The sequence below is a fragment of the Sciurus vulgaris genome, assembly GCF_902686455.1.
Source record: "Sciurus vulgaris genome assembly, chromosome: 6".
Lineage (NCBI taxonomy): Eukaryota > Metazoa > Chordata > Mammalia > Rodentia > Sciuridae > Sciurus > Sciurus vulgaris.
The window spans coordinates 18,868,621-18,895,036 of NC_136466.1; the positions used below are offsets into that span (position 1 = coordinate 18,868,621).

General features: G+C 39.6%; 1 protein-coding gene across 3 annotated transcripts in view; it reads left to right on the top strand.

Moving 5' to 3' along the window:
• The window catches only part of GABRB2 (gamma-aminobutyric acid type A receptor subunit beta2), a 238,738-nt gene extending 212,659 nt beyond the window's left edge, over nt 1-26,079 (top strand). For all 3 annotated transcript variants that reach the window (XM_079145510.1, XM_079145512.1, XM_079145511.1), the window contains one exon: nt 21,817-26,079. In XM_079145510.1, the coding sequence (XP_079001636.1) occupies nt 21,817-22,164 (348 nt within the window). In that variant the 3' untranslated portion in view covers nt 22,165-26,079. The remainder of the gene's footprint in view (nt 1-21,816) is intronic.
• Nucleotides 26,080-26,416: the final 337 nt, after the last annotated feature.

The following is a 26,416-nucleotide window of genomic DNA, read 5'->3' on the forward strand; positions in this document are numbered from 1 at the left end:
AAAATGACTCATCTGAAAGGATATGCTTCTTATACTAGATAAATTAGAATATAATTTAAATAGTTGTAAGCTGTCAAATAGGGATAATTAAGCAGGCAGGTACAATAGATTATAATAACATTGCATCCTGGGATAGTGTTTCTACCTTTTCAAAATGATTCCGATGGAATCTTATTTAATTATATCAATAATTTCTAGATACATAGAGGGCCAAGCTAACCCCATTTAATGGCTGTGAAAAGGAACACAGCATGTGGGATGTCACTCTGGCACAGACTCCTGGGACCAGCACTGCTGGACCCTTCTGGCCATGTCCCTTTGCTTTGCTGTCAGAGCCTCTCTGTGTCCCTTCTGAGTCAGTGAACCTATCTGGTCATCCTGTTTCCTGCAAGAAAGCAAAGACTTTGTTATGACCCATTTTCTTTCAATCTGGTGTTTTTCTAGTATGGGAATCACAACCACAAGTTCGATTCTGTAAACATACTTAATATGTCAGAAATACCTAGATCACCACTCAATGAAATTTAGCAAACCACAGGAAGAGTTGATAGGTGACCCTTCTCCGAAGCACAGACTCGGTTTCCATTTTGGAATTTGAAATCCAACCTCTGCAGCGTACCTCTGTCATGTTCCTGGGTCATCATCAAAACCCAGCTGCAGATTATTCACATGGCCTTTAAGGAGAACATATGCAATGGTTTTTAAGGCATATATTCACCTCCTGAAGCTCCTGAAGTTAATAGGAAACTTAAATTCACTATGAATATTGATTTTCCTTCCTTCCTCTAAGTATATCTGAATTTTATAGTATTTATTTTACATCAATAAAGTCTCAGATTCTAGGAAATGCAGTAGCAGTTCCACTATCCTGAGAGCAATTCTTGCCAATAAAACTGTGGAATGATTATGAACTGTTCATAGAAAGAAAGAAAAAGAAAGAAAGAAGGGGGTGAGGAAGGAAGGAAGGGAGGAAGGGAGGGAGGGAGGGAGGGGGAGAGAGAGAGAGAGAGAGAGAGAGAGAGAGAGAGAGAGAAAAGAAAGAAAGAAAGAAAGAAAGAAAGAAAGGAAAGAAAGAAAGAAAGAAAGAAAGAAAGAAAGAAAGAAAGAAAGAAAGAAAGAAAGAAAGAAAGAAAGAAAGAAAGAAAGAAAGAGAAAGAAAAGAAAAGGAAAGGAAAAAGAGCTGTGTTCCATGGGCAGCTCTGGGAAGCAAGGACTGGCATTAATTTTTTATTAACCGTCTTTCTATTAATATTAAATTATTTTTTGTTTTAAGAAAAAGAAAACAGTACCTCCAGCAAGTACCTCCTCATGTTCCTAAAGAAATTAAGAATTTTTTATGTCCTCTGCTGCAAAGAGATTTGCAGGGTTGCTTGATGCTGATTTAATTTTGACAAAGGGCACCCAGGGAGAAGAACAAAAATGGACCCTGACATAATTTCAAAATCTCCCTCAGCAATAAACAAGCGCTGTCTTTGCCTCTCAACACTTCTACTAGTTTCTACTGCAGAATATTTCTGGAAGCTGGACCAGCTTCAAGGGCTCTGTCTTGTAAACGTCCCCCAGTGGATCAGAGACTACCTGCTTTGGCTCCCTAGTGGGGAGTTAGGCTAAGAATCTATGTATCACAGTAGGGGGAGGAGGCCCCGGCTCCCCCAGCTGCTCCTCTCAGAATTCACTGCAAATGGAGTCCTCACGTGGGAATACTGACTTATACAGGGTTTCAGGTTTCCTCTGCTCAAGATTAAGGATTATTATTATTTATTAATTGCACATACTTATGGATTCAGTGTGAAAATTCAGTGCACGTATACAAACTACTGCTCAAATCAGGGTAATTTCCATCTCCTTATCATTGCTTTATGTTTGAAGAGGTCAAATTCCTCTTTTCTAGTTCCTAAAATGTTTAATAAGTTATTATGATCTGTAGTCACCCCACTGTGCTATAAAAGGCTGGAACTTATTTCTGTCTCATTCTGTTTTAATGCCTGTTGTCCAATGGGTTCTTCTTTTTCTCCTGCCCACCCCCCCACCCCTCACTACCACATACACACCCTTGACACTCTCTGGGAATCACTATTCTGCATTTAGGTAAACTTTCAGCTCAGGGATCATTTAAAATAGCAGTTGAGAATATTGGCCCCCTGAAATCGAAGATATGAGCTATATTCCTTTGAGAGTCAGCTGTACTTTTTCAACTTACACTAGCCAGTTGCAGGATGACCCCAAAATCTTCTTCAAGGGATACAGGTTTGGAAGAAACATTATGAATGTGCTGATCATTTAGGAAAAATTTGTACAGTTGTTGCTCCTGGAAACTAGTCTGGTGATTAAGGTCACAGGCAAACCCAGCTCCATCGAACCAACCTGATTTTGGATTGGAGACAGCCCCACCATGCAGGTCTCAATACCGTCACCTTTGAGTAAGCATGGGAAACCCCTCTGAACCTCAGTTTCCTCATTTGCAATGGTCTGAAGGGGTGTTTCAGAATTACATGGAGGGTACATAGAAACTACCTGGGCCAGCAGTAGGTACTTAAGAAGGGGTCACTGCGGAGTTGATTTCTACCATGAAAGAATCACAAGGACAGAATTCAGACTTTTCTGTTTCTTCTGGGTTGTTCCTGAATTCAGTAGCATCATCTCTCTCAGTGTGATGGAATAGCCCAATACCAGGATGATATTTTTAAATACTGTGTGATAATCAGAATGAATAGCACGCAGTGCAGATATCATCTGCTAGTAAATTTCAGAGGAAAGAAATGTTACCTTTAGATGAACAGTCAGAAAAAACCTCATGGAGTAAAAGTACATTTTATCTAAGGCAAAAGAAAAACAGAAGGGGTAATGAGAACCTGCACATTCCAGCCAAGCTGTGTATGTCTTCTGGAAAAACAGCATTTTAATTCTGTTAACAGGTTTAAAAGATCTCTTGGTATTGTACATGAAGATACTGATGCCCAGAGAGAATGAGTGACTAGTCTAAGGCCACACAGCAGATACATAATAAAGACTGGACTCTGCCCCAGGGATCCAGGGTGACCTGCCCATTGTGCAGCCCTGCCTTCTATTCCTGGACTTGGCAGTTCCTCATAATCTGTGTCTGTCCTCAGTCTCTTTGTTGCAGCAAAGCACCTCTGAGAAACATGAGTGCACTGGGAAACTGTGGTGTAGTGGAAAATGTTCTGTGGCTGCTTGTGCCCAGCATACAGAGATGACTATGTCCCTTCCAATGTCTGAACCACTGATCCCCATTAAAAGCTCAGGTTACCAGGAGCGTTCATCAAGCCAGCAGCTGGCTGTTCCTTTACTTGGATATATCTCAGCATCCACTGCCCCAAACAACATTGAAAAGAGGGTCATCCTCGGGGCCACAAATTGGAATCGCCACTACTCTGAGAAAGACAGTCTTCAGCCCCATCCCTAATTACTGAATCAGATTTTCCAATGTTCCAAGAATATAAATTTTAGCAAATTCTGAAAATGATGCTGCTTCTTCCCAAAGTTTAAAGCTTGCATACTCACTAGGTATTTCTATAATCTAAAATTAGACTTAAGACCAAACTGAGGTCCAGAGGCATGTAACAAATTCAAATAGATCAAAGTGGGAAAACATGGGATTTGACTTTGGGGTTTTTTTGTTGTTGTTGTTAGGGGCATGTGTGTGTTTGCGGGGGCTGGGGGCGTCCTGGGGACTGAACCCAGCATCTCACACCTCCTAGGCACGTGCTATATGACTGAGTTACATTTCCATCCCTTTTTATTTTATTTTGAAACAGGTGACACCGAGTTGCCCAGACTGGCCTCCAAATTACCCTCCTTCTACCTCAGATTCCCAAGCAGCCTGGATTACAGGCATGTGCCACCACACCCAGCTCAAACCTGGGATTTGAACCTGGGTTTGTTTGGTCTGTTTTGAGAGTTTTCACTATTTGAGCCAGAGTGTATTTGAGATTTTATTCTTCAGCAAAGTTTCAGATTATCAGCTGGGCTTGATATTCTTGCCTAGCTTACTAAATTCATAATTCTTTCTTCATGCCCCAGCTCAAACTGCAGCTTACTAGTAGCTCTCCCTGTCCACCATCATCTGCCCGTCCCAGAGTCCCTGGGGAAGGTGGTGTTGGAAGGGGATGGAGAGATGTTGGACAGGCTACACTGGACTAACAGAAGTCCTCCTAACAGAACTTTGGACAGTGAGGGTGGAGGGTGCATATGACAGTACTCAGTGGGGTAATTCACCGTGAAATTGGTCAAATGCACAGAAGCTGACTGACCACAGCTGTGTGAGGATCCCTGGCCAAAGTGCATTTCCTAGTTCCCTCTGCAGCTCACTCTCCCCCTGAGGGTTTAGTTGGAAGCTTGCCTGTGATTAATTCAGCGTCCCAAAAAAGAAGCACATATGCACAACATAAAATATTACCAATTAACCCTCCACTCAGTACCATGTGGAGGATGACGACCCTTCAGCACACTTAGAGAACTACCCAAGGTTCTTGGGAAATTCCTTTTTTCTTTTGAATTCTGTAGGCAATTGGCTTTTAGAATGTCATGAGATATAAAGTATCATTCCTTCTTGCATCTTAATCTTTAATGTGTGCAGAAGTGACCTAAGGGTCTTGTCAACATTTCAGAGGCTACATTTCTGTCAAACTTTGCAGCGATGCCCAAGCAGCTCTGTGGATCACACTGCACAGCAAAAGTGGAACCCAGGAAGTGCCAATGAGTTACACTTTGAGTCCCAGCCCTGAGAACTATACTGAGGATTCTGTAGCTTAGTTTGGAGCAACTGGTCAATTAGCAGTACCTATCATAGGCTTATGAGTAGGAAACAAGTCCTCAAAAACTCCTCGCACATTAATATGCAGTAACTGAAGCCCAGACATTTCTGTAGCTTACTCAGGATCACACAAACTCGTAAATGGTAGAACGAGGACTAAAGAAAGCTGGAATGTAAACCTAGATTTTTTTTTCCTCCCCAAGTTGCACATTTTAATCACAGATTGCATGTGAAGCTGTTTTAAAATATCTTTCCTCAGTTCTATAATTGGCAGAACCAGTCACAGAATCCAATTTGGATTCAGGAAGGCAGGATACTCAACCTAGCTTAGTCTCTGAAAAGCTCTGTTACTATTGCAAGAGAACGTCTGTAGGCCTAGGTTTTCTTATCCATGAGATGAGCGAGTCCAGATTTGGACTTTTATTAATTCTGATGTTATAGAGAGGAATGAGCTAAAAGATATGAAAACACTTTGACAAAAAGTAAGGGGTTCGAATAAATGGAGAGAATTTTTATTACAAGTTCTTTTGGATGACATCGAACTTTGCTCCCCAAACTAATACTTTTAGAAAAGAATAAATACAGACACAAACACAGACACACACACACAACCTTTCATGGTTCTAGGTTGGATTTATCTGAAGTGACTGAAGTTACTATTTTGAATTTTTATCGAGGCTCTTTGATTTTTCTTCCCACCTTTAATATGTCTGACCTGTGACCATCATATATGATCATGGGTAGGGGAAGAACAAGCCATCCAGTGAAAATCTTACTAACAATATCTATCTTGTTCTGATGAGATGATGTCCATTAGTGACAAGGCTCCTTGTCTCCTCTTTCATATCCAGAAAGAGAGATGGGAACTTCTGTTGTTTTTTTGTTTGTTTGTTTGTTTTGTTTTGTTTTGTTTTGTTTTCAAAAGCCTCCAGCAAGCCTTTCCTGTCTTGTCACTGGCTTAGTTGACTTAGTTCTTCCCATCCCCAAACCTGTCTCTTCCAGGGGAATGGGTTTACCAAGACTGATTTAAAGCAGCCAGGTTTCTACCTGGGACAGGAAGTTGGTCTCCATTGTTGTTGCAATAAATGAGATCGATTCAACCAGAACACCCACTGTGAGGGGGCAGAGGAAAACTAAAAGGAATTCGTTTGTCTGCCAATTCAAATCAGCCAGTTTGTATCTTCTGTCCAGTTGTAGCAGTGGTAAGTCCCAAGTCTCTCAGCAACATTTTCCTTTTGTTGTGCAAGTTGGAATCATCATTGGAAGACAAGATGGTGGGCTCTTGGTGTTAGTCAGCTTTCCATTACTATAACAATGCTGGAGGTAAAGCAATTTATAGATTGAAAAGTTTTACTTTGTATCACAGTTTTGGAAATTTCAGCCTGTGACCAGTTGGCCCCATGGTTTTGGGTTTATGGCAGCATATCATGGGGTGTGGGGGGAGGGGGCATGCCAGAGCAAAACCTCAGGACCGGGATTGAAAGGAAAAAATAAAACAGAGGAAGAGGAGGGGCTAGGGTCCCACTGTCCTCTTCAAGGGCATGCCCATACCCTGTGACCAGGAGACCTCCCACTAGGCTCCGCCTTATGAAGTTTCTAGTGCCTCCCAGTAGCAACCCAGGCTGAGAACCATCCTTTAATATATGACTTTGGGGAACATTTTAGATCCAAACCAAAGCACACCTTAAACACCCTACCTCAGTCTTAAAATAACCCTCCAAATAATGCCATGATGTAACTTAATTTTAAAGATGAGGAAACTGAAGCTCAACTAAAATATGGGACTCACCCTAAATCACCCAGCTAATCAGTAAAGGAGCTGCAATTCAAAGCTGACTCCAAAGCTCATGTCTTCAAGATTTAATTAACTATATAAATGTTCTTATCTCTATTGAAATTTAAAATGCTACCATATAATACCATCCATAAAATGTAATTTCATATTATCATTATTATCATAATGAAACTCCCTTTATAGATGCATTTAATTTGGAAGAAGAAAGACTTATTTCCCATAAATAAATGAAGCCAGAAATAGTCTGAAAACTTAGTTTTGCTGATGAGTGCAAGCTGTCCTTCTCCAAACTTTGACTGATACTGTTGGCAGATAACTAAATGGAATATTTTTAGTTACTTTTTGCCTCTGCCCTCTATAAGGATAAAGAACCAAGAAAGGTCTCCAAATTAAGCACCGGAAAGAAACATTATTCACAGTCTCTTCTTTCTGTGAATAATGAGCTCTCAACTTTGGACATTTTCCTGGCAGACTGAAGCTAGAAGGAAGATTCACATAGCTCAAAACCTAGAGGAAGTTCTCTGCCAACGGCTGTGGCAAAGAGAAGCACCTGGATTGATGTACATATTTGTTTTGCAAAGAGTGACTGAGCAACTGCTTTGTCTCTTTCTGTCTCCTCCACAGCTGCTTGAGCTGGAAAACAGTTTACAACCAAACCTTTCCTGATTAAGACAGCAATTAGTTCAGTTCCACTCCCCCCTCACTTCTACAATATTAGCTGTCACTCTTCCTTGAGTCTGTCATATGTAGCATTCAGTGTTCTATCTGAGTTATTATATGTAATCCTCACAACAATCCAATAAGCAGATATTCTTACACCTTTTTATCAGTTGAAGACACTGAGGCTCAGAAAGGTTAAGTATCTTCCTCAAGACCATAGTGTGGGGACCTTGCCTTTAACCCAGTCTGCTTTTACCCTGAGCAGCCGGGCCTCAGCGTCCACCTTCTTAAACACAGTACCACTACTTCAGGCCAAAAGAGCAAGAATTTTTATAGGAACTCCCTGAGAGTTCCTGCAGTCTAGGGATAGATATTCTTCTAATATGGAGTCCTCTTATTTCATAAAGTGACTTTTTCTAAATGTAGTTAGACTAAAGTTAGCAGAAAGGCTCCATATAGAAAAGACAGACCCCTCAAGTTGTTCTGCTTGACACTTAGTGTAATGTGCAGACACGGACTCCTTCCCATCCCCTTGCTTCCCCCAGGCCTGACAGGACTGTGGTCCCTCTGACCCTGTCCTTATTAAGGCCCAGGGACACCATTTTCCTCTCCCATGATCTTTATCTCCTTTCCTCTGTACTGGTGGAAGGTCCCACGGGGGTACCACTAATACTCCTATTGCCTCAGTCTTCCTCTCAAAACAATACGGCATTTCACTCTTTGAAGAGGACGTATATGAGGTCCTAGGAGGCAGTGTAGTTTGAGTCTTAACTCAGGAGTGAAATCTGACTTTTGGGTAAAAAACTTTAGCTCCCTTATTTATTGTGCTATTTTCAGCAAGAGCCTTTTTTCACTCTGTTCGTTCCCTTATGGTATGAGAGATAATCATTGTTCCTACCACAAAGAAATGTAGTGAGGAATTGATCTGTAAATCCATGTGCATTGCTTAAAACTGAGCCAGACCAGGCACGGTGAAAAGATAAATCAGGTGTCTCCATAAAGCAGGTGATAATGGAACTAGAACAAGCCTTCACCTTTCAGGACATGAGCTCCCACCTGTTGAAATTAATCAGCATCGATTAAGTTCTACTAAGAGAACTGTGTGGACTTTGTCAGTTCTTCTGCTTTAATTAGTCATAAGCCATTCACATTCACTAGGACAACTTTTGATCCATAGTCACACAGCCCTTGGCACATAGTTGTCCTGGTTGTATACAGTGCTTATGAGGACACATTTTAGTTCATTTTGACAAAACTGTGGCTTTTAATTATTGCTAAGTCAGTTTTCCTTAGTCTTTTTATAAGTATTAAATGTGAGTCTCAACTTACACTTACAGGATTCAGTAATCTGTGAGAATCCACATATCTCAGCCAATCCATCTCTGTTTTGACATCTGTTTTGACATGACCTTCATGTGTCCTCTCATTCAGGAGCCAAGGGAAACTCAGATTCTGTAGGAGAGAACTTGAATTCCCCAGCACATTCTGTGGCACTAGCTGCTGCTACTTCTTCAGGCTGTAATTTTGAATCAATGTTCATGGAAGTCCTGACCGTATGATTTGTATTATGTCAGCTTTCTGGTTTCTTGGCCAAATTAGATGAAGAACAGGAGATGGAGGGTAAGATTAGAGAGAGTGACTGTGTCTCTCAGCTGTGAAGTGGAGCTGATTATAGTCTAGATGGAATATTTTGAAGTCTGTGGACTGAGATTCTGTTGTTGAGTTAGTATATTCCAGGGAGAAGGAATTGTCAGATTTTAGATGGATTAAAACTTTGGTGCCTTGCCTAGGAGACAGATGTTTCTTTCCTACTAGTTGAAAGCTAGAAATAGTTTATAATTTTCCTCTCACCAAGAGCTGAGGCAGTGAATGGATTGGTATGTCCAAATCCATCTTCATTACTTTATGGAATAAGATTGGGGTCCATTTCAAAAGTCATGAACAAAAGAAAATCATGAGTCCCCCAGTGACCTGGGAAGATTTAAAAGACAATTTTTAAGTGAATCATGACCTGATTAATTTTGAAATTAATTTTGAAATTTGATATGATCAACTTCCACCTTCACTATTTACCATCACGGGCATTGAAAGATTATGATGGGAGGGGAGTGTGGCTGCAGTTCCCCCACCCCAACTCTTAGTGACGTGAGAGCATGTGCAAGTCTCTGGGAAAAACGTGTTTCCTCTTCTAAAGGTTATCTGTTCTTCCCCTTCCCTCACCTCTGTGCATTACAGACAGTTGACTTGAATGTCTCCAGCCTTGCAGAAAGACACCAAGCAAGTGTCTTCTTTGGTATTATTATAGAAGTAGGTTGGGAAATTGTGTTACTCACTGGATGACATGTATAGAAATTTCAGCAAGTCATCTCTCATGATGCTTTGAGGTAGATGAACCAGGGAATGAAAAGATAAATCAGGTGTCTCCATAAAGCAGGTGATAATGGAACTAGAACAAGCCTTCACCTTTCAGGACATGAGCTTCCACCTGTTGAAATTTCTGTGAGTTATCAGAATTGCATAGGCAGAGTCTCACATCTACCTTCCTAAACTTGTCAAAATTAAGGTTTTAAAGCAGATATAGTGGAGTGGACCTGTTGTCCCAGCTACTTGGGAGAATGAGGCAGGAGACTCTCTGAGAATCTCTTAATCCCAGTTCAGAATCGGCCTGGGCAACAGAGCAGGTCCCTATCTCTTAAAAAAAAAAAAAAAAAGAAATTGTTTTGAGCACCTTGTAAAATCCAACTCCATTGCATACTTTAATAATTCCAACCCTCCTTTAAAGGAAAGAAATGTTCATTAAAATTACAGATCACAAATAAGCTTCCTTCACTTGTTCCCTATTCAGAGATTTTCAATCTCATCTCAGTCTTTTTTCAAACCCTGTACAATGAAGATGACTCCCTCTATTTGACTTTAATAGAAACTAGTAGCATGTACTTCATTAAATTAAGAAGAGGCACCCAGAAATGATTCTGGAACATTCTGAAAGAAATTATTCAATTTATCATGCATTTACTCGTTGTGCTTTAACAATATTAAATGTAGCAATTTGAAAAGTACTCTCCTCCAAATTTAACATTCATCCTTCTAAATCAATCCAAATATTCTTTTAAAAAAATCAGTGATCTGTAGTTAATATGTCAATCTTAATGGATTCCACATAAATTAATAAATTAGAGAAAGGAATCATTCTCTAGAGGAAATTAACTTGTTGCTGTGAGAGTCAAAGGAATGGAAGACACTAAGCCACCCAAACTTAGGGAGGCTGCTTGAGAATTTCTGATGCAGAGGAAATTTGCTGCTGTGAGGTCCCACGTGATGAGGGAAAGAAATGCTAGTGCAGGATCCAAATCCTGGTTTGCAAGGGAGCTGCAAGACAACAGGAGTTTTGCCAGGCACATTTTCCTGATCTGTATTTCTTAATGTTATGCCCTAGATTAAAAAAAAAAAATAGCTGAGTGGTAATTGCAGATTAAATAAACCTGGAAGGCAATTTTTTTTATTTATCTTTTAATTTTTTACAGACTGCATTTTGATTCATTGTGGAAGGCAAATTTTTATAAATTAAACCTAGAAGCAGTTTGCTACAACAGCGGTGGGACTGAATGCTCAGTTGCGATTTTGACCACTGAAGTGATGTTGAACATTTCAGATTGAAGTGGGCTTCAGGAGGGCTTGTGTTTTCTAGTTTGGTTCAGGACAGGACCAACTTCTTCCTGTTCTCCATTTCACCTGCTTTGCATTTTATATGACCTTCCTCCCCAATTTGAATGGGTGATCCCAGACTCAGTCTAACCTTGTCAGAAATGCAATTTAGCAAGTTTTGCCTTGAAGGCTTACTTTGTGCCGAAGGTGGCGGTCAGCATTGCAGATATATAAGTCAGCAAGGCCCATGTCCTGCCCACGCTTTCCATCTTTGGGGACAGAGAGATTCTGTCAGCTTCCAGAGAGAAGATTGAACTGGTAGAGGGACGTGCAGAGATTTCCCTTAGCCCACCTACATTTCCTGCTGAAAACACATGGAGGCCCAGATGCAGTAAGCCAGGGTTAGAACCTGTACTCATTACTGAGGTCCGTATTCTTTTCACTCTGCCTTTGGGGTTTGAAAAGGGTAGAAACCTACATAAAAAAGACCAAAATGGGTAAGAATGTCAATTTGAAGACAGTTCAAGCTTATCATAGGATTCCTCACTACTGAGGCTGTTAATTACAACTTTTATGGGAAAGTCTTTTCTTCTGGTGTCGTCTGGAAAGGAAAACCTTCCTGTTCTCCTTCTGCTCCTGAGGTCCACCTCCTACTTCCTCTGAATACATCATTTTCCCTCAACTCAGTTAACCTAAAGCTTTCCCAAGCTCATTTCATCTCCCTGCTTGACCAGATGGGCTTTTGTGTGTGGGCAGCAGAATATTTTCACCTTATCACAACTTTAGCGTAGGAGAACCAGACAGGTCACTGATCCATGAAGAATGAATTCATTAATGTGTTTCTTTACTAAAGAGTTTGCTGAGGGTTGAGATGTGTATCCATGAGAATTTAGATATTGAAAATCAAAACGATAAATACATAGCAGCATGTTTTAGAGCTGCCATTGTCCACTTTGTATTTCTTCATCCTACACGAAAATAATTAGAGAGCACAAAGTTGAAATCTGTAAACATAAATTTAAATATTTTCAACTATTTAACTAGCTTTGAAGTAGTCAGGAACTTCTGTGTTTTGGGGGTGTTTTAGTCATCTTTGTGTCACTGTGATCAAAAGACCTGACAGAAACAACTCAGAGGAGGAAAATTTTATTTTGGCTCATGGTTCCAGAGGTTCAGTTCTCTGCCAACTGACTCCATAGCTCTGGGTCTGAGGTGAGTCCAGTCATAATGGTGGAAGGGCATTGTGGAGGAAAACAGCTCAGGATGTGGCAACCAGGCAGCAGAGGGAGCTCCACTCATTAGGGACAAAACAGAACTCTCGAAGGTACATCCCTGATGACGCACTGCCTCCCACCACATCCTACCTGCTTACGGTTACCACCCCGTTAACTCATATCAGTGAATTAATCCATTAAACAAGGTTACATCTGAACATTCTTACATTGTCTCACACATGACCTTTTGGGGAACACTCCCATATCCAAATTGTAACAGATGGGCAGGGTTGTTACAGATTGCTGGTAGTGCTGACTCCATCCTCACAGTCTGGTTTTGTGAGAGGAGGCACTATACAGTAGCCTAGTAGAAGTAAGGAAGTCAGAGTGAAAAACAAAGTCCCAGCTTTTATTCCTACTGACTTTTATTAAAAATGGCTATTTTTTTTATAAGAGTCCAGAAATGACCAGATCCTATGGTACTTGTCTTCCTGTATCTGGATTATTTCACTTAACATAATCTCCTCTAGGGTAATCCATATTGCTGCAAACACATATAATTATTATATGTCAATTGAAATCTTTTAACATTTTTTTAGTTGTAGATGAACACAATACCCTTATTTTTTAAAATGTATTTATGTGGTGTTGAGGATTGGACCCAGTGCCCCATGCATGTGAGGCAAGTGCTCTACCACTGAGCCACAACCCCAGCCCTAAAATGTGTTTTTAAAAGCAAAAAAATGAAATCCTTCTATACCAACAGTAACAATAATAAAAGCAAAAGACTACCCTCCTGCAACTACCTGGGTCCTTCAGCCATGTTCTCCTATATTTCCTTTCCAGTTTTAAACTCCCTCCGTTGGGTTATAATTTCTCTATTCACTTTGACTCAGAGATTTAAAGAGTCAAAGATGTTGGCCTCTCTTGCTGTCCACCAATCTCTGCTCCACATTCTGGTGGGTGAACTTTCTTTCACCTCTTAGAGCACTGAAGGCATGCCAGGTAGTCTCAGTGTTTTTCCTCTGGAAAGAGTGCTTTGGATATTCCCACACGGTTAGCAGTTCATTGCCTTAGCAGTTCAAGTCTCACAGGTCACAATGTCATTTCATGGACGATAAAACAAGATCTCCTACCCAGAGTAATTGGAAATCGCACAGTGAGGATTTCTTGGACTTTTACAGTTTCTCACTCTTCTTTTGATGGTATGAGAGGTGAATTGGGATTTAAAATTACACCATTCTCCCTTCCCAAGATAAGCTTGTGTTGCTGTTCGGCCACGGAGGAATATGATTTGTTTTTCTATATATGTCTGTAGGCTATTCTAAGGCCACTTCTTCAGAGCATCTACCTCTCATGGAGACAGGTGTAGGAAAGAAAGTGGTAAACTTGAAACCAAACCTGGAATTAACTGACTATTTTATAAAAATAAGGCCCACCCTTTGGTGGTTAATGCAGTATCTTTTAAAAGCAAAACAGAACTCTATTAACCAAACATGTTTCTTTCCTAATTGTGAAAATGTTCGGATGGGGACAAGAAGAAGCAACATAAACCCTCTTAATCCAAAACATTTAATGTGAATTAACCATTGTCAAAACCATCACTGCATGGGTCATTCTGGAAAATAAGCCAATGCTGCAGGAATGTTCCTCCCTCTACCCAGTAGAGCAGTGGCGTTGGTCAGTGTATAAGCTGCCCTCGTTCACAAGGGATCATTGCAGAAGTCTCTGGAATGCTGGTGTGAATCAGTCAGTCTATTTCCCAAAACTTAGCACTCGAATCTTGATTGATAAGCACAATTAACCCTAGATAAAGGATCGTTTCAAGAGCAGATTGTTGAATAGCAATCAGGAGACTTTCTCCGTGGGCATCTGTCTGCGTAACAGAACCTCATCAAAATCCATTTCGTCCGGAATGGGTGCATAAGTATAAACTTGAGCGTGGACAGCAGATAGTGCAGAACCCTGGACTGAAGGCCCGCCCAGCGCTCCTTGCCAAGGTGGTCTATGCACAAGAACAGTGTCTGTCCACTGCGCTTTCTCTTCCTCCCTTTTCACTTCTTTTTCCTTCATTTCCATCTCTCTCATTTCAACTACTCTAAACAAAATCCTCACTTCTCTTTGAATAGGTGAAAATGAATGCGAAGAGAAACAAATTTTTGATGAATATTTTGTTATGTTTTCTAGGACAGTGGAGATATCCCTTCTGATTAGTTATAAGAAAATTGTCTCTTGTTCATGTCCTAATAAAACTAGGGAGAGATCTGTGGTTTCTCCAGGGTCTTCACAGCTCAAGTGAAGAGGAAGCTGGGACAGGCTGGTGTGCATGCTCAATTTTAAAATTAGCTAAATTCATGAGACATTGGCTGTGCCCTCCTTTTTCTCAGTATATTCAGATGCACAGCAGTCTAAGACAAAACTCATAACTGAGTAAAGTCTCAAGATATCCGTTGTGCAGTCTGGTAATTAAGAACAGGAACCATGGGGAAAAAAAGATTAAGTACCAGCTCCACTACTTACCAACTGAACTCTGAACAAATCACTAACTACCCCTAATCCTCAAGCTCCTCATTTTTAAAATGGGGACATTAGTAATACCTCTTAGATAGGATTATTGTCAATATCAGGACTAAATGATAATTGCATAAAACCTTTAATACGATGCCTAGTAAATAATAAACAACAGTTACATATGTTCTCTGGGAAAGCTGCTTTTCAGCTGGGAGGTATTCAATTTTGCATTATTTTTCTGGCCTCTGCTGCTTTTTATTTGAAGTCATGGCTTTCTACCACCTTCCATTAGATGAGGGGTTTTCCAAGCATGGACCCTAAACAAGCAGCCAAGCATCACTAGAAACTTGTTAGAAATGAAGATTATTGAAATACATTCCAGATTTATGGAGTCCATAACTCTGACAGTGGGGACTGGAGATCTGTTTTAATAAGGCCTCCAGGGGATTCTGATGAACATTCAAGTTTGGGACAATGCAATAGACTATCACCAACATCATATACAAAACACATTGTGAAAATAAATTCCTCAATGGAAGGGTAATTATTATGGAATTGAAGATCAAGCCATGAAAAGTTATTCTCTTGTTCCATAAACAGTGATGGAGATGAAAAGTAAACTAAAAGGGGTTTCCCTCAAGGATTTCCACCTTTGTCCCTTAAACCGCTTTTAAGTCTGTCCATCTCCTCTATTATCTTTGCTCTTGACCTGGGAAGATTACTCATAGCACAGTTTATACCTTTTGTTGGGAAAACAAGAACAATAAATAAGATGAAGACAAGAAAACGAAGTATAGTCAGTGTAACAACCTAGCAACTGTTGGGTTCTTAAGTCCCAGCCAAAAACACTGACGCCCTACTCTGTGCTACATACTGAAGATGATATTGTTCTAATGGGTTTTCTTCATTCCAATTTGAGTAAGGAAAAAGAATATTCTACAAGTGAAATTCCTCTGATTTCTTTCCTGCTCTGTCTGTATTGCAGTTGTTGAAACCTTTCAATGTGATGGATCATATCTCAGGATTCTCTGCATCTCAAAAAAACATAAGCCCAACTCCTGACGGTTTGAGAAAGAAAGCAGGGAAATGGAGAGAGAGAGAGAGAGAGAGGAATAATAAGGAAGAGAAGAAGGGAGGAGAAGAGGAGAAAAGAGAGGGAGAGAGGAAAAGAAAGGAGGAGGAAGGGAGGAATGTGCTTGCTTAGTGTCAGCAAATCAGACACGGGCAGAGGCAGAGAGATAGTGGCATCCGGCTGTGAACTCTCTTTTGGTTCTGTTCTAGGATAGAATCTGCCTTCACTGTTAAAATATCTCAATAGAGTGTGTAGATTCAGGGCCATGTGCTTCTAGATGCAAACCCAGGGTCAGCATTTGAGAGTCTTCACTTTGGTGTGTCCATCTGAATGATCATCGCCGCATGGCATTGGCTCAGAAAAGACATCTGCCCCTCCCTGAGCCAATCACGGTGTCAGGTGTGCTCTGGTTGGCGCACACCCACCAGAGCCACAGGAACTAAGAATGGGAAAGCTGTGGTTTTCCGACAGCTCTTGGAATGAGTGGGCCTTATGAGCAGCCAAAATCCAGATGTTTTCTCCCCTTTCTGAAAGTGTTGAAGTTGACAGCACTTTAGTCAACTTTTAGTGATATTTAATTTCTAACACTCTCACCATGCCTCAGTAAGAAAAATTTGCAAGATTCCAGATGACAGTCCCTGCCGTGTACTGAGACGGTCTTCTTTTATGAGCTCTGAACTGTTGCTGGGTGTCTGGGCTGCTGCCATGTCTCAGGATGGCCAAGTGAAAGACTCCTGAGTCTAACTTCTGCTCTGCCTATTTATTCGCTGTGTGTACTTGTATTAAGTTTCCTAACCTCTCTGTTTTTTCTTTCCAAGCTACAAATGGATTATGCCTGCCCTACAGGGGTGCTGGGGTAACCAAAGGAGATCAGTTCACAAGTTCTTAGTTATAGCTTCTAGGTACTACTTGCTAGCTAGCCTTCCCTGGAGTAAGAATAGGACATCTGTTGTGGAAGTGGAAGTGGTTCATGGCACCATGACAATAAAGTTTCCAGATTTCAGGCACCTGAGCATGCTGCTCTAGAAAGAGAACTGTGTAACTAGAGGCAGAAACCTTAGAGCAGGGAAGGAACTCAAGAAGTGGTCCCATGAATTTCCAGTCATCAGACTGGTATTGCAAACTTAAGTCCATCTTACTGATGCTTCACAAAGAGATTGAGTTACCAAAGTAAAATAAAGAATCAGTTTCATTTTTCTAGTGTATGCTAAGAATATGCCAGAAGTTTGGGGACACAATGAATTAGACAGACCTTGTGTGTGCCCTTATAAGAAATATGATCTGAGCCGGGTGTGGTGGCACGTGCCTGTAATCCCAGCAACTTGGTAGGCTGAGACAGCAGGATCATGAGTTCAAAGCCAGCCTCAGCAACTTAGTGAGGCCCTAAGCAACTTAGGGAGATCCTATGTCAAAATAAAATACAAAAAGGGCTGGGGATGGGACTCTCAGTGGTTAGCACCCCTGGGTTCAATCCCCCATAACAAAAAAAAAAAAAAATATATATATATATATGTGTGTGTGTGTGTGTGTGTGTGTGTGTATGGTGTATATGTATATGTATATATGTATATATATGTGTGTACATGTATATATACATTCATATATGCACGTGCGTGTGTGTGTGTGTGTGTGTGTGTGTGTGTGTGTGTGTGGTGTGTATATCTGACAGATATGAAACAAATGTAATTCCCCATGACCAGCACTTAATGGAATTTCAAAGTGTCATGAGGAAAGACAAGTCAGACCCTCCCGACTCTGCCACACCAGCACAGACAATGTCTTTCTGGGGCCTTGGCCTCTGGGCTCCTTTTTCTTCTGAGGTTAGGGTGAAGCTGGTGGGCTCTGTGAACCTGGACCCTAGTACTGTCTGTCAGCATGTTGCTCCCTCTCCACCTAGGAAGTGAAATGCAGTTTCTGTTTCTTACAACTGAAAATAATTTGGTCTAGATTTATTTACCATATTTAGTTTATTTATTTTCGGTAACAAAAACATATAGTATTTAGTAGCTACTAATCCTTGTTCTCAGCACTTTACAGAAATCATGAATGGAAGCAAGGATTTTTTTTTAATTATGATTGTTTCAAAGTTCTGGTTTGTTTACCTGTCGATGACATTTAACAACATGGCAGTAGAAGATCGAATGTAATCATTCAATGAATATCTATTGCATTTTTATAAAGAGATCAATTACAATTTTTTGCTATGTTCAAAGTAGGGCTAAGTACTTTTTCCATGTACTGTGATTTATTTCTTCAAACATCCCCAGTGGACTGGAATCAGTGTTTTCCCCACTCTAAATCTGGGTAAACTCTATATCAGAGAGGTTGAATGCTTTTCCCAAGGGACTCAAAGCTGTCACCCCAGAATCAAACCCTGCGTTGTCTGAGTCCAGAACTCAGAGATTGGAGCCACATCCTTCATTCCCCTCCTAATAGGCAACAGGTGTAGTCCCAGGTGTTGACTGAACCACTGTGCTAGTAGAGAAATTGGTCCTTCAAGGAAATACAGGATGGGATAATACGAGCAGTGTCTTGGGCCTTCACTATGATGTGCAGCCTAATGAACTACAACTGGCTTTGTTCTGTCCCTGTTGAGAGATTAATTACCTATGAAGATGGTTATACCTTAACCCTCTCCACAGCTCCCTGGTTACGGGTAGGAAATTTCTAGAGAAATGTTACTTTTCTTGTTCAGGTTTATTTGTTCCTTGACTATTAATGGTCTTAATTGAGTCTATACAAGCCTTATGTTAAGGATGAAGTATTATAATGATGTGACTCACCCTAAGGAGCAGCAGCACCTCATTAGTTGATGTTACTGCTCAATACATCTTCTCTGGCACTGACACACTCCCTCTTCCACCTGACCAGATGTCCAGTAGGAATGGCATGATTAGCTTTACCCACAGAAAGGCCAGTCCCCATCCCTTGTCCAGAACATCAAATTTATTCATTCAATTAATGTCTATTGTATTTTTATAACAAGATTGGTTGCAAATTTTTGAGACCTACATAGTGCAAGGTTGGGCAACTCTTAAGCCTATAAATACCCTTAGCTTTGGGTGAGGAGCATGGTTATATATATTTTTTCCTATTCTTTTTATGTCATTGGAATCTGTATATATCCTACTTCATTAACAGCATGATGTAACAATTAATTTTATATAGTACTTTATTGTCTCAGGTTCTTCTCACATATTTTAATTCAGTTAGTCTCCCAAAATCTCATTTTTAGATACCAATATAGTTGAAGAAACCTAAATCCAGAGACATTTATTTTTTCCAGGTGACAAATAACAAATGGTTGACCCCAAAGTACAGTCTTTTGACTCCAAAGCCAGTTCTTTCTGGAGACCATTGTTACTATCTTCAGGGACCTGCCACAATGCTAAACTGCATCTAGAATATTTGGCAGTGTCAGGCACACTGAGGATGTTTAATCAATAACTTGTTAATTTGTGAAATGGGTGAATAAGTCTTCAGGAATTTCCTAAATGAGCTTTTGAATTCTGTAAGCAATAAGATGGGAACCCACTAAGATTAAATGAATCATCCAAGGATCATTTGTTTTAAACCTGGAACGAGTTTCCCCTCATAGAAGTCCATTGCCTAGAGTTTCCATTGTGGTTGTTACTGTTGTTGATACTTTTAACTCAACCAATTCTGGTATCAACTCATATATTCTTATTATAGTTGCTCAGTAAAAAAGCAATAGTCCTGGTGTTTGAGACGGGGAGAGTACTGAGTATCATCATGCATAGTGGTCAAAGGGATGTTTGCTAAAAAGGTATTTTCTAGGTGATTGAAAAAAGAGTTAACAACCCAGAGAAGAACAGAATAATAAGCACATTATTGAAATAACAAGGAGCAATAGGTGTTCCATTTCCACCAACTTTGTGTTTTTGGGTTTTGGAATATGGTACCCTCCCACTTCTCACCTTTGAGTTTTAATGATCAAGGTTTGAGTCCCAGTTCCATTTAGTATCTGGAAGTTAGATGAATGGCCTCAGCTATAAACTGGGAGAAGAATGCCTTTTAAGAGTATGATTGTGAGCCTTCAATCAAGCAGTTGCTGCCAAGAACTGGAAAACAGCACCAGCCTTTAACTGTTTCTTTGCTTCCCTGGGGATCAGGAATCCATCACTAAAACCATTAATCGGTCTTTTCTTTCAAAATTTATTTAGTTTAGTTTCCAGGTCTTAGAAATGTTTAAAATTAACTTTAATAATGTATTTGTTTAGTTTTTTCACTATGCAAAATGCTACCATAATAAACATACAGAATAGCTGATCAAGAGGCAGATTAATTGGTCAACTAATATAGTCCAGCATGTTCTATATTTTATAGCTTCTGTTTCTCAAAAGACTTTAGATTTTAATTTATAATTCAGGGCCAGTAAAACACATTTGAAAGATAATTGTTAACATATAAACTTAGTAACCTTTTTTTGCCATCTACATAATTCATGAAGCTCAGAACATTGGATTTTCCAATTAAATGTTTGGTAACCTTGTTTCCATGTATCATTGGTGGCTATCACTGTTCATTTTTTCTTTATTTTATAAATCCAAAAATTTAATGGCAATTGGTATATCCTTATTCTGTACCAAAATAAATATAGTCTATTATTAATGATAACTTGATATGGCTAGGTTTTATCATATGTAACAAGTGAGCCTTTTAAAATTAAGGCACCCTAGGGCTAGGGAAATAGCTCAGCTGGTAGAGTGCTTGCCTCACAAGCACAAGGCCCTGAGTTCGATCCCCAGTACCGCAAAAGAAAAAAAGAATTAAGGCACCCTAATCTTAACACAGCACAAAGCATTATATAATTTAATGTTTGAGAATCATGATGTCAGTATTCATCCTTTACTTTTCACTTTGCAAGAAGAAATCATCTAGAGCCGAGCACAGTGGCACACACCTGTAATCACAGAGGCTTGGGAGGCTGAGACAGGAGGATTGGGGACTTCACAGGCAGCCTCAGCAAAAGTGAGATGCTAAGTAACTCGGTGAGACCCTGTATCTAAATAAAAGACAAAATAGGACTGGGGATGTGGCTCAGTGTTTGAGTGTCCCTGAGTTCAATCCCCAGTACCCCCCCCCAAAAAAAAAAAAAAAAACAAAATAAAATAAAATAAAAGAAGAATTCATCAAGAGAGATGAATCAGGTCTGGCATTGTAGCTCAGTGGTAGAGAGCTTGCCTAGCACATATGAGGCACTGGGTTTGATCCTCAGTCTCATGTAAAAAATAAATAAATAAAATAAAGGAATTGTGTCCATCTACAAGCAGAAAACATTTTAAAAAGAGAGCTGAATCAAGAGAATTCAACCGAGCAAGTCCACTCTGGGCATGCTCTCTTCTCTAATCCTCTCCCTTTCTCTTCCCTTTCAATCCCGTCCCCCCCAGACTCACACCTCTACCTCCAACTCTGTCTGTTTGTTTTCCTTTTATTTTCAAATTCCTTGTTCTGAATTCCCTTGTGTTCTGACAAGTCACATCTGCCTGTTTTATTCTGCTCAAAATGATTCCTTTACCTTATTTATATTGACATTGCAAATTTAAGGTGACATCTCTTCTGTGGGTGTTAAAAAGTATCAACGAAATGAAATTATACGAAGAAGTGCTTGTCATATATAGCAAGTCCCTGAGAGTTAGCTGCTATTTTTACTTCAGGTTTTGTCATTAATCTATCATCAGGCAACTATTATGAGCATAATTCTGTAATTCACTACCTGACTTCATCTCCTACCTACTGTAGTTTAATACTTTATATGTTCGTATAAAGACTACAAATTCTTTAAAGCATGTCCTACCTTCCAGTTCTTTTCGTACCCTGAACAAATAATGATAGGGGAACTAGCAGCAGTCTATTCTGTATTATAAAATTGCATAATTACTACAATTCTCCAGGGATGGATTATCACACCACTGCATAGATTGGAAAACTGAAAATCACTGAGCTTAGGGAGATGGAAAGAACCACACTTCAAACTCCAGAATGGAATGGCAAAGCTAGCTAGTTGTCTTTCCCACTAGACAAATTCGGCCCTAAGTGTTCCTAATGCAGTTCCTTGCATGGTAAGCACCAACAAAGGCTTATTACTGTTTTGGTTGTCTTTTCTGCTTCTTCTCCCTTGCAGATGGACCCCCACGAAAACATCTTACTGAGCACGCTGGAGATAAAAAACGAAATGGCCACATCTGAGGCGGTGATGGGACTCGGGGACCCCAGGAGTACCATGATGGCCTATGATGCCTCCAACATCCAGTACCGGAAAGCCGGGTTGCCCAGGCACAGTTTTGGCCGAAATGCTCTGGAACGACACGTGGCACAGAAGAAAAGTCGCCTGCGGAGACGCGCCTCACAGCTGAAGATCACCATCCCCGACTTGACTGATGTGAACGCCATAGATCGGTGGTCCCGCATATTCTTTCCAGTGGTTTTTTCCTTCTTCAACATTGTCTATTGGCTTTATTACGTGAACTAAAACATGGCCTCCCACAGGAATCAAGGACTAGATTCCTCCTCAGAACAGTTGTACAGCCTGACGTAAGACTTGGAAAACACATCAATCCAGGACAAAAGTGATGCTAAAATACCTTAGTTGCTGGCCTATCCTGTGGTCCATTTCATACCATTTGGGTTGCTTCTTCTAAGTAATGAATACACTAAGGTCCTTGTGGTTTTCCAGATAAAATGCAAGTGATTTGTACCCATGATGGCGAGATTGAGCTTGAGCATTCCATTTTATCTGCATAGTATGCAGCTACTCAGAGGGGAATCATTGAGAAGATGGTCTGAGTAGGCTCAATAGCATTGTCAGTCATTTTCCTAAGACGTGGTCACATCCAGATACTCTCTGTGTTCATTTTCAAGGTTGGCATGCAGTTGAGATGGCGCTGTGCTCACAGAACACTCTCAGCAATACCATGCACACATGTTTGAGATAGTCTGTGCCTGTGTTATCAAGGTGATCATAGTGTCATGGGGAGATAATGGCCACTGAACTGGTAGATTCTCATATAGTTGGAGCAGGATTAAGGTGCAGAGACAAAGGGACTGGGGTCAAGGCAGAGACTTGGTCAACCAAATTTGACCATTGTCTGTGTTTGAGCATTGAGAATCAAGTAGGATGTTTTTCATTTTGGCATTTAGAGGTAGGACTCTTCTGAACATTATCATACATGGAAGCCAAAAAGAATATTTTGCAAAAAGCTATTTCCTAGGTGGATAAAATAAGAGTTAACAACACAGAGCAAAGTCAAAAATCCAGAAATGAGTGTTGTAACAAATTTAAAGCAAGCAAGCATAACCCTTATCACCTTCCCACAACATCTGGCCTGTGCATACTGTGTCCAGTGGCAAAGGGTAGAGAAAGAGGGATTTATTTTCTAGCATTATGAGAGATTGACAGCATATCTAAAGAGGTTTTTATACTTTATATAATCAGAATACATCCCAGGGAATAGGAAAGTTAGTGGAACTAGAAGTATCTTAGATGTTCAGGTTAGATTGGAAGTCATGCAGAACTATAGAGACACAGGCATGGCTAAAACACAGGTTATCTTCCTTAGAGAGTGCCAGGTGTCTCTGCAACATTTCCCTCTAAGTTTATTTTTTGAATTTAATAGGGTATTTCAAAAAGAGGATTTGTTCATTGCTTTAAAGGATTAATGGTCCTCTTCAGCTTTTCTTGCTTCCAAAATTCTGATAACATTCTTAGGAGACAGGCACAGTAAGCCTTTGGGAGGCCACATGAACTATGTTTTCATATGTGCAATGAAGTTCACCTTTATATTTTTGAAAGCGAACAATACTTTAAAGAGTATGTGCATGAAAACAGTTTGTGGGTTCACTGGGTTTGATTTTCTTAAAGGTGCTTCCACTGTGTCTATTGCAATCTGCTTAATCAAGAAAAATATGAAAGCTAGAGAACAATAGGATAACAACAGAGCCACATTAATGTGTTGAAAGTAATGAGCCTCAGTTGATATTGCAGGAAGATATATAACTGATAATTAAGTTGCTGTGGTGTATTGGTTTTATTCTATTTTAAATTACTCCATTTGCTTCTTTTTATACTACTTGGACATATGCATTCATATGTTGGACAGAAATGACAATCGGCTGATAATATTTTATTCCTATCAATGTGAGGCTCATATTTTGCTTTTTGTGTAGAAAATAGTGAATGGCTAAATTTTCTGTAAAGTTGATTTGACTGAACTTTTTCTCAGAAGATGACTTTGCCTTTTCTACTTAGAAAACAAAAGTCTCCTCTTTTCAAAGTAACATTTCTCATCATGCATATGAGCCAAGGCCAGTTACCTTCTTGTGGATAAAATGTGTGTTTTCTTCCCCCTGTGATTCAGTAGTTTGGAATATTATGGAGTCCTGTTACTCTTCTGCTCCAACTATTAGAGAAAAACAACATAAGAAAATAAAAAGTTTGCCATTCAACTTTCTGAATTTGCCCCAAGGTGGGATGAAATTTTTTTCACCAGACTTTCCTAGAAAGTCTGGCTCTCATTTTTGATTACATACTTGAACACCTCTGAGTATAATCTCTGGGCAGAATCTGACCAAGGCTCTTCCCTGTAGGCTCAGAGTAGAGATTTCTCAAGTTTCTCCAGGGACATGCTTTTTCCTAGGCAATCATTTATTGGACATCACACTAATAAAAGTGCCTGCCCCTTGTGGCCAGGGGGTAAAGTTTGAGTAGAAATAACAGGAAGGAGCATATCAATAACTCAGGGGCACAAGTCTAAAACGTCACTTCAGAAAAATTTTTCTAGACATAACTCAGAGCCCAAGTCTAGAAGCAGGCTCTGATTTGCATTTTCCATAAAAGCCATAAAAATTCTTAATATTGTCATTTATGATTACAACAAAATTTTGGATGTCCAGGCAAGTCAACAATCTAAATCATTGCAGAGGGATACATCTTCATAGCATGAGCCTCAGATGCATATGACCAGGAATTCATTTCTGCTCTCAGTGATGTAAAGAAACTAGGCAAAGGAGAAAAGATGGAACCTCAGAATGTATGTCGTAGATCAAAAATCATATATTGGTACTCAGTAAACATAGATAGAAAAAAACTGACTCATTCTGTCCAGAAATAACAGTAGATGCAGAATTTATTCTAAGCTACATGTTTAGTTGAATTTGAATGCAGTCATCAAATGCAAGGAAGGGTGCTAGGCCTGATAAATCCAGACAACCAGTCAGTTTGGTAGCCAGTAGTTAAACTAAAGGACCACAAAGGTGTGTTTTTGCAATTCTGATATGGTATTACTATCAGTTTATACATATGTATAGTTTTTCTTTTGATTATAAAACTGCAAGATAGCCAGCAATTAAGGTGTTTTCTCATCTTTGTGAAATTCATAGGCAATCTGACTCTAAAATGCACAGTCTAAATGAAATCTTTGATCTCAACCTGTATATATATATTGTACATGACTGCTAGTAGGTATGAAATGCACTTCAGAATTGAAAACTCATGCAACATAATCATGTGTTTGCAAAGGAATGTTACAATTCTTTCTACTGCAATTCAATAACAGGGGAAAAGACTCAAGAAGTGCCATCTAGACCTTTTCTCATGTCTTCAAAAGCAGTGCTAAGTAAAATATTACTACTACTACTGATGATGATGATTTGTAAACCAAAAGACTTTACCTTCTAGCATTAGGAATACAAAAAAAAACTCATCAGCTTACAAAAGCACAACACGTAAAGAAAGTGCAGTGGAACGCATGCATAATGGAGAAAGGAACCACGTTTATTTTAAGCAAGACCTGCATTAAATTGGCAACTAAGACAATTCCCATTTTCTATAGGTAACTGTGCTCAGTTTTATGATTAACTTCATATTCAAAAACAGAAACTGCAAGACAACATCAACAAACACAGGTCTTACAACATATCTACATGTGTATATGTGTATATATAAATCCATGTAAACATACATGCATATATATGCATCCATATGTTGGAAAACAAAAGGAATAAGCTAATACATTTTGTTTCCTTCACCAAACCAGTGTATATGTATTTTTAATTTAGCAACCAACAATCAACATACTGAAATAAGTAATACAGGGTACTGAGCATTTCTCATATCAACGCATCAATGCCCACGGTTCTTATGAACCTTTGCAGAGTTTGACACTACAATAGTACTGTACTGTACCTCGGAACATCCAACTTAACTAGTTCTCACATTGCCTGTCTAATTGCTCTTTTTCAAGGATACAAACAACATTGTCCATCAGTGATTTAAAAGCAAAAATGTCTTAAGAAAATGGAAAATGATAAAAAAAAATTCCTCCTGGGAGGAGAAAAAAAAAAAAAAATGAAACAAAACCCCACCCTGTTGGTTAGGGAAAAATACAACTGTAGCAATCATGCCGTTTCGCTAAGTGTACAAAGTACATGTTACGTGAGCAACCATGACTTTCACTGAGAGTGTGTAAATACTAAAACAGATTTCTTAAATATTTTTAACTTCTAATTTGTATTTTATGGTAAGGCAACGTGCTGATTCTGTTTATGGCTTCAGTTGATGTGTTATAATACTATGTAAATAGTCAAACATGCTGTAAATGAATAGTCAATAGATACAAATAACTGTTGTTGTTGTTTTTTTCTGAATTTTTTTGTTTGTATTTACTAAGTACAGTTACTGGAGTGCCCCAGCAGAGTAATTTAAACACCCTTTTGCATACATGGTT